At 27.9% G+C, this 9,614-nt stretch overlaps 1 protein-coding gene across 1 annotated transcript; it reads right to left on the bottom strand.

Moving 5' to 3' along the window:
* Positions 1 to 586: 586 nt before the first annotated feature.
* Positions 587 to 4,017, bottom strand: LOC106686788 (uncharacterized). Its single transcript, XM_014430306.2, has 9 exons — positions 3,869 to 4,017; positions 3,629 to 3,784; positions 3,271 to 3,431; positions 1,901 to 2,048; positions 1,693 to 1,794; positions 1,524 to 1,622; positions 1,269 to 1,412; positions 1,039 to 1,193; positions 587 to 750 (listed from the first exon to the last, which is right to left on the bottom strand). Exons 1-8 carry the CDS (start codon positions 3,929 to 3,931, stop codon positions 1,041 to 1,043), a joined length of 1,026 nt encoding a protein of 341 aa, XP_014285792.1. The 5' UTR covers positions 3,932 to 4,017; the 3' UTR covers positions 587 to 750; positions 1,039 to 1,040.
* Positions 4,018 to 9,614: the final 5,597 nt, after the last annotated feature.

Raw genomic sequence — 9,614 nt, 5'->3', positions numbered from 1 at the left:
TTCAAGACTTTTATGTCTGAAATATATAAATCATTATTGTATAAAATTTCCTTTTTAAGAATTATATCACTGTTAAAATTATATAAGCTAAAATATATTTTTTATAATTGGGCAAAATTTATTACCGTTTCTAAACTAAATTGGAAAAAAAAAATTATATTACGTTGCATTTTAATCTCCAGCAAATCATGTGGAATTACTATTAAAGTACATTAAAAGTAACTTTTTTTTATTTTTAATTTACACTATGTTAAGAATTAGACTTTTATTGGTTAATAGAGAACTCTGTTGGATTTCTTGTTCAACTAATCCTGTTTGAGAAATGGAGATGAAAGTGCCTTGTTTGTTTAATCTCCTTAATCAGCATAAGTTACATTTAAATTGTTTGTATCTGCTTTATAATTTATTGCATAATTCTAATGTTCAGCTATTGTAGTGCCTTCTAAAATTATTCTTTCATTTATATACTATTTTAATGTCCTGAAAATCTGAATGATGTCCTTTTTAAAAACTTTTTTTGACATATAAGCTTTGACTATGGATTCTGTGGAAGTAGAAAAAAAGGTAGGTTGGTAGAAAAAAAAACTTTCTTGAGAAAATCAAAGGTAATTTATTGACAATAAGCAGTATCAATATATACATAATAATTATATGTAATGACTAATTATAAAATAAAATGTCAGTCTTATCCATAAAGGTACATTGTTGGGGCCTTGAAGATCCCTTGTGTCTTAATGTAGCAAATGTGTACTGAAAATGGTGAAAGTTATGTTAGAACTTGTTAGATAATACCAAAAAAAAAAAAAAGCAATTAAATTAAATTATAAATAATAATAATTTGATGAAAAATCATTTTGAAATTTTATATATTCTAAAAACAAAATGAAAATGAAAATCATCAATTAGTGTAATAAAAATATTTTACATCAATCTCAATTGACTAAGCTGATTAATGAGTAATAAAAAATAAATATATTACTTGCTAAATATATTATTACAGTTAAAAATTGTACTATGACTATTATTTCATTAACTAACCATCAGTTTCCTGGGACTGGAGTACACTTAAAATCCTCAACACTTTGCTCTTCTGAACTCGATGCTGGTAAGATAATCACAGCTTTACAGGAATAGTTGTTAGAATTTACATCTCGTGCATCGAAATATATCGTAAGTCTAAAGCCTTTTATGACCTGGAAGAATTATAATAAATTTTGGGTATAGCTTACAAAGATAATGAAAGAAATTGAAAACAATTTTTCACATACCTGAGATGTAGCTTTATTTATTTTGACTAAGGTTAGTTTTTGACTAGTTTGAGATTCTTTGTTGTGTTTATCTAATGTTTTTTCTAATGATTGTTTGATGAAAGGACTATTTGGGTCTTTTTCCTTTGGGCAACCAGCGCACGCCTATAATATAATTTAAACAAAAATATTTTAAATTGATATTTTGAAACAAATGTAGATAAATTTATTAAATCTTTAATATTAATTCATAATTAAGGTTATTTAGAAAATTACCTCAAGCAATGGCTGTGAAGGTTGACACTGAACTCCAATTACTTGTTTAAACTTCATCCAAGGTTTCAACCACACTTGGACATCACAAACTTGACGTCCCTAAAAGTATTTTGTGATAAAAAGAGTTTTACTAATTATATAAATAAAAAAAACTATTTAAGAATAATACCTGTAATTTATGTTGGCAATCAGTATCAGCTAGATCAGAATCTATATGACAATTTGTTATTCCAACTTCAACTGTTGTTTTGATTATCATTCCTTCAACTACCTAAATGAAATAATTTATTTTCTTGTATTAAAGAATTTAAAGATCAGCAAGACAGTCTATCGATTCGAAAATGCCCGAAATAAACAATAAAAAAATTAATTTATACCTGCATTGTGGCTTTTAAATATTGTAGAACAGTCATCAAATATTCTGAATGTTGAGCTTTTTCTATTTCTTGAACGATGAAAGGTTTAAGTTTTTCAAGTTCTTTATTGGAATGTATGTCAATGACTTTATCTGCTCCAGGAAGTAATCTGAATTATTTAATTCAACTATTAGAACATACATCAATTTTCTTTTTTTTTAAATTAATTTAAGGCAATCCACAGCAATGGTAATTTAAACAGCAATTTTGCCTATGTACACATTAAAACAATCCGATAATAAAAAGGATATTCAAACACAATAATAAAACAGAGTATTATGGTAATTTAAAGAGCAATTTTGTTTATGCAAACATCAAAACAATATGATAATAAAAAGGAAAGTCAAATACAATAATAATAAAAAAAGGGTATTATATCGGATGAAATATTATGTAGACAATATTGAAAAAATAAAATAATATTAAAAAAAAAGAAAAGTAAAGTAGAATTAAAAATGGAAGATAAATAAAAAAAAAATAGTTAAAAAGAGGAGAAAAAATAATAATAAAAAATAAATAAAGAAACAAATGGCTTATACATGGTATTTAATAATTTTATCACTAAATATATGTTTATTTTTGTATTATATATTTTTATTTTGTCATATATGTTTATTTTTTCTAAATAATGTTGTATCTCAAGGATGTAAAAGCTATAGTTGTATAGTTTGTTTCTAAATGATATGAGAGTCCGGTGTCTGTCAAATGTTTGCAGTTAGTCAGTATGTGTTTAGCTGTTAGTGGTATGTTATACTCTATGTATGAATGTTGTATGATGGTTTTGATTATGTTCTGGTCAGAAGCAAGTATTCTTTTGTTAGTCAAGTGTTCCTGATTCCTAGTCTGATCAGTACTACTTGTCTTCTTCTACTTTGGTTAGATGATTTCCATGAGGGTATTGTCTGATTGAATTATATTACTTTTTTTTTTATGGGAGACCAAAAGTGTACTAAATCCTTAAAAATGTTTTATTAAAATTATGTCAATTAAAACTAATGATAATAGTTATAATTATAGCTACAGCAAACAATTCATAATTGGTTACAAATTTTCATTAGACAACATTTTGAAAGTTTCCCTGTTATTTAAAAGAGAATCAAATATTAAATCTAAGAGAAACTACCATATACTAAATAATAAAGATTGGCGAATCCGATATAAAATTTTAGCTAAAATTATTATAAAATTAACGTTACAGTAGAAATAAGTTATTGTATATTTAAAATGTTGCATATTTACATTTCATTTTATTTTATTAATATGAATCAATCTAATATGATAATAAAATTAATTTAATCAAATAGTTTTGCCTTGTATCTTACTTTACATACCTTAAGTTTCCGTTTGATACAAGAAGATTACATGAGTATTCAGTAACTTTCTCTGAAACCAACCAAGGTTGTCTGAGCACTGTGAGATTGCAGTTATAAATTTGTTTAGTGTTTATTCCTTTTGCTTCAAACTGATAAGAGTATTGAATTCCAGCAACAACCTTCAAATATATTTTTTAGATTAGTTAACTTGTTGGGTTTATTAATGTAGATTTTTTAAATAGAACCTATTAAATACAATTTTTTTTTAACTATCATCATATTTTCTTAATTATTATCGAATAAATTTATGAAATATTAAACTAGTGATAAAATTTCTTCTAAATTAATTTTCCATAATTATTATATATGTTATTACCTTTTCTTGTCCAGTCTTAATTCGCACCAACTCTAGTTCCTTGTCATTAATTGTTCCTTTGGGAATAACATCCTTTAGTTCATGAAGTTTTTTACTCAAGTAATCGTGGACTGCTTGATCACTTACGTCTATATTTTTAGGACAGCCAACACATTGCTATGAAAATGATATGCAATTATTAGATTAGGCACATAACTTTGAAATTTATTTAAATTCATGGTGAAAGAGTTCAGTATTTACCTTTCCCAAAGAGAAATGTACAAATCCTAGTAAAAATAAAACAATGAAATGATTCAGGCCCATTTTTGTTACTTCTGGTTGAATGATTACTTAGTACCTCTTAGTAATCAAACTTGAGAATTGCTGCCGATGTAAGAGACAATTTGCAGATCTCGCATTGGGTATTTATACTCTTCTCTCAAGTATTTCGTGCTGATAAGCTTTCCACTCTCACTGTTACTACCTGATTTTTTTTTTATATCCTGGATGTAATTGGCAAATATTGGCTATATAATTAATTAATTAAAAAAGTCTGGTGTGGTGTACACGGAGAGTTTTATTTATCACTCTGCTTTCAGTAGAAATCAACATAATTTGAAATGGTATAACATATTCATTTAAAACAATTAATTATATGTTTTTTCTATCCATCTCAACTATTAAATTCACATAATTTATGTCATTATCTATTACTTTTTATGATATCATGTAATAGATTAATTTAATTTTATATCATGATTAATTTAATTTGATATCATGTAATAGTGATTTAATTTTTCTAAAATCTTTGGCCTTATTCCTAGATTTATATTAATATGTATATACTCTAGTTTCCGACTATTTATTTTCATCATGAAAAAATATTCCTTCTTTTTCTCTATTAATTAGAGGTGTAGCCTTGAGCATTTTGCTCATATTGGGAAATGAACTTCAATATTTTCTAAGTATTTCAACTGTTTTGTTTACCTTTCATTGATCCTTTGATGTTGTTACTCCTTCGTTAACCTTCCCACCTATACTCAATTAAGTTTTGCTCTGGCCTCCTCGCAATGGTAAGACTGAGCATTTCTTTCACCAGTACACTCCTAACATGACATCTTTTTTTTCTCATTTGACAATTTCGCTCCCCTAGATACCTCCTGTACTTCTTATTTTAAATCATGGGCTGGGACAAGAAGATCTTAACTCTTTTTCAAAATTTGGATTCTTCAGCCCCTAATGGAAGAGCTACAATTTTCAATTTCAATTTAAAATTGCATTCAAAGTAATTGTATATTTGTTATCATCATATCCAATTATATAAAAAAAGTAGTATGAATTGTCTGCCGTGAGATAAATCCTCACAGTACACCTCTTATGGGACAAAAAAGAAGGACACTCCTGCCGGATTAATAATGAAAATCTTTCATAATTTATATTTTTTAATTTCTTTTTATTACAACTAACAATTTGAGATTGTTGATGATTTTAAATAAACAATATTAAAAGAGCTTTAGAGGCAACCATTATAAAAATCAATTATTTTTAAGTCTGATCAGACTATTTAATAAGAAATAATTAGAAAAAAACCTGCACCATTGTACCTCATAAAGTCTTGAGTTTAGTACTTTGTTAGGAAGACCAAGGATGTGCAAGGAGGTTAGAAATCATGATTTTTTTCAGGTTTTTCTTCCATTTTAGAGGTTAGACGTTTTTTTTTCTATCTAAAACAGAAATAAACTTCAACTAATAAAAAAATGCATTATGTGAGAATCATAATTCAATGGGAGTACTACCTTTTTTTACCATGGGTATTTAAAGGTCCAAGAAGAGATATTTATCGAGATGGTTGTTCTGTGGGAAAATCTACTTTAATATTCGGAGATGAGGAGCTTCCCTTTTTTTTTTTCTGATCCTTCTAAAACAGAAAAAACCCCATTAAATTAATAGGTTGCATTACGTTATATAGGTTTCATAATTCAGATTGGTTACAACCTTTTTCTACCATTGGTACTTCAAGGTGTACAGTGAGATACTTATCTGGTGTTTTGATGTGTTCGTTTGATGCAATTGTGATCTATAGCTGTCAATGACATATTTAATGTAAATGTGATCTATAGCTGATATAATAGAATAAATAATTTATACAAGAGCTGGTTTCAGACTCAGTCTGGGAAGATAGAAACACATTGAGCCGCCATCCTATTTCTGTCTAAGAATAAGACCTATCTGATATTAAATAATGTTCCATTGTTCATTGATTTAAGTTAAATCAAAATCTTGCAAACCATTTTTGAGACCTTTTAAAAGTAGTAGGAAAATATCTGCTATTTAATGAGCTTGTAGCTATGCTACCTATGAGCAATCGGAGAACCAACATCTTCATCCCACCAGAGAGCACTACCCATATTTGTAAAAATGTTGATTTATTAATTAAATTGTAAATAGTTTAATGTTCTAATGTATAAACCATGTAAATATTATTATAGTTGTAATAAATAAACGGGCCAGTCATTGGAAAAAAATAAGAGCTATTCCTTTCCTATTGTTCTACTCTGGAGGCTACAATTTACCTTCAAAATAGATTGATAAGTAGTAAATAAAAAAAAAAATAGGTAGAATTTCAGCTGGAAATAGAGCCTATTTCTCAATTTAAAGCTAATCAAAAGCAAACTTGTTAGCCGTCCACCAAGTTCACCCTGTACAAAACATTGATAAGGCCAATCGGCACATATGGTGGAGAAACATGGACTCTAAGCAATAAAAGCATTAACCAGCTAGACTGGTTTGAATGAGTAATTCTGAGGAGGATATTAGGGTCCGTATGCGAGAATGGTAATTGGATTCTTGGATTAAACTGTACATTTATGTTGCGGACGGTGTGCTGTGACATGGTAGGCCGAAGGGCTGATGGAGGGATGCTGTGGGGCAGGATCTGCGACAACTGAGGATCCCAGTTACCCTTACAGAAGATAAAGAAAGATGGTTGGCGGCCGTTGAGCAGGCCAAGGTCAGCTTCTTGCGGCTGTTGTGCCAATAAAAGAAGAAGAAGAAGAAGAAGAAACAAAAAATTAAAATAATAATAATAATAATAAAAGGTCCTTTAATAATTTGTTTTTAATCTGCAATCGATTGTTTGCTTCAATTCATTAACTGATTTAGTCAGTTATTGCATGAGGGTTCCATTAAGAAAATACATCTCACTATTCATTGTAGTCAGTAAAAAGAAATAAAATAAAAACTGTACGTCCAGATGTTTTTCCTTCACTCCTTCATTTTAAATTTTTATAAACTACAGATGTCAATTAGCTCTCAATAAAGGAGTAGCAGCAGAAGTAGATTTTGTTATTTAGAAAAAATATTTAGTTTATGAAAACTACAATTCAAGAACTATTAGGTGTACAGATGCCTATTAACACCCAAATTAAAACTAATTTATTGTACTAGTATGTAGTTGATAATCTTAGTAGTAGCAGAAGTTTGCATATATTTGGTAAAATATTGATTTTTTGTTATTTGGAAAAAATATTGTTTCTTCGAAAACTGTATCTCGAGAACTATTGAACGTAAAGAGAATAAAACCAGCTTATTCCTTCTATTTATTAGAATAACTACATTAATTTATTTAGTGAAATAAAACAAACTTATTCTAGAAAGACTTTTTCATAATTATCCCAAACTACTAAACTTTTCACTTGTGTTAACTTGTTTGTTATTTTTTTAAATAAGATATATAAATATAAAAGAAAAAGAATGGATAGTAAATTTAAAATATAAAATAATCATCTCAAAATAGAATTACAATCTTATTAGTATGGAAATAAAATAAGGGAGAGTATTGCCATAGTGCATTCAAAAGAAATTGATTTTTAGAAAATCAATTTCTACTCGAAGTAGAATAGTAGGTTAAAGATAAGTGATGCGTGTACTGCACTACATTTTTTTTATCTTGAAATATCTATCACCATTATCCAAGTACAAGTTAGTTTATATAGCAAAGTATTGTTCTAAATTAGCATTTTGCTATCGTTAGCAAAGTCCAATAGTTACTTAATCTCCTCGTAGGATCGTCAACACCTCAAGTGCCCAATAAGCAAGAGGTACTTCTTAGTTCTAATTCAATTAAATGTGTAACACTTGACTTGTTTACACAAATGAAAATATAATTATAGAATAGATGTCAAGTGTTTTCAGATGATAAAAAAAAATTATTTATCAAATTTTAGAGTTTAAGTATATCTGAATCGTTGCTGTCTATATGGGTGGAATAATTCAAGCATATATTTCTAAGTTAGAGATCGGTCATTATAAGATATAGGATCCAGTAAGGATGTGTCTAACAGTTTAATCAAATTCTAATCAGTAATCATTATTTCGAGAGGTTTGAGGTTTGGTCAGGTTTAAAACTGGGCAATTCTTCTTTATATTCTGTTTCACTTATCTTATTTAATTTATCACTAGAATATGTTATTAGAAATTCGATGCATTATTTTTTCTTCTTTGCGATTTTTTTTTTTTTTTTAAATCAAAGGGGATTGTATCACAACTTTTTCTCCATTCTAGTCATTATAGATTCAGTCACAGATTCTCCACACACCCCTTACTTTGAAGTTTTATTAAATTTATTTATTTAATACCAGATCGGCTTGGGGGGCCTTACATGGTTGATATAACAGTTACATTTTTTGTAACAATTGATTATGGGGGTATAGTCTCTTACAAAAGACACATTCCTAACTATGTACAACGTTATAATTAAATAAAAAAAATTAAGATAAAATAAATAAATAAAAATAATAATACTTAATAAGAAAGAAAAGTAAAGTTAATAACAAAATAATGACATTCACAAACCTAACATAACAAACAATTGCCCTGTAATGAAAAAAACAAGAAGTTAATTTAAAAAAAGAACTAAGAGAAAAAAAAATAGAAGTTATGTTAATAATAGAATTGATAAATATAGAATTTATAACAAGATGTCCTGCAGCATTCTGGGCTTGAATCTTTGGCTTGATGTTGGATTTCCCAAGTTGTAAGCCACTGCTCCTTAAACTGTTGGTAACTGGGAGTGGAACTTCATGAATCATTTTTTGATGTAATCCTCCATTGTCTCCATTTGCAATTGGCTATTACAAACCATGGAGCATCCACTGTGATTCTTAGGACCTTTTACTTTGAAGTAAGAACACTCAGTTAATAAGTTAGCTACTTATTTTAAATAAAAACTTATTATTTCTAAAAAACATTTACAGTGTATGTTAGCCTACATTTTTTTTTTATGGCTCAAGTCTTCCATTCATGACCTTCACAGCCCCAGAGCGGAAATGCCAGGATCCATTTTTCAGGGCTGCCTGGAAATAAATATTGACTGTCACATTGGGATTTGAACCCTCAGTGTTCAGAACCAAGCAATCAGCAACCCTTGCAGGACATACTCAAAATATCATGTTTTAAATTCAACAAAAAACTCTGTGTTCCTCATTTTACTGAAATTAATTATGTTTTTAATAATTTTGGATCTTCTATAACACAGTGACCTTATCCAATTTTTTTTTTGTACCATCCTATTTATCATTTTTATATACACCTTCCATAGATAAAAACAAAAAAAAAACAACAACAGTGTAAGTGTACAGTTCTATAGCAGAGGAGCTTATAACTTTTCCCGGAGGAAGACTCTCCTATTTGATTTTTAAGACACTTTACTTTATTAAAACATTTTTGATACAGATAGTTGAAGTTTATTAAAATAATTTAAATAGAGGAATTATTATGATGGTTGTAACAATTCTAATTAAGTCAGAATTATTTCGATAGTCTCTCAATTTACAAAAAAACTAAAATACAATTACAAGTTTACAGTTCACAAAATAAAAAAGAATGCCACAATCCCAACACATTAAGTGAACGAAATTTTAATCATAATCTACTAACATGCTGATAAAAAACAACACTAAATATGTATGTGTGTGTGTATATATATAAATAAATCTGGTTTTAAGTC

Source organism: Halyomorpha halys, unplaced genomic scaffold, assembly GCF_000696795.3.
Source record: "Halyomorpha halys isolate HHAL.00 unplaced genomic scaffold, Hhal_1.1 Scaffold876.1, whole genome shotgun sequence".
NCBI lineage: Eukaryota > Metazoa > Arthropoda > Insecta > Hemiptera > Pentatomidae > Halyomorpha > Halyomorpha halys.
The sequence above is the reverse complement of the archived record's forward strand: the minus strand, read 5'-3'. Positions and strand labels throughout refer to the sequence as shown.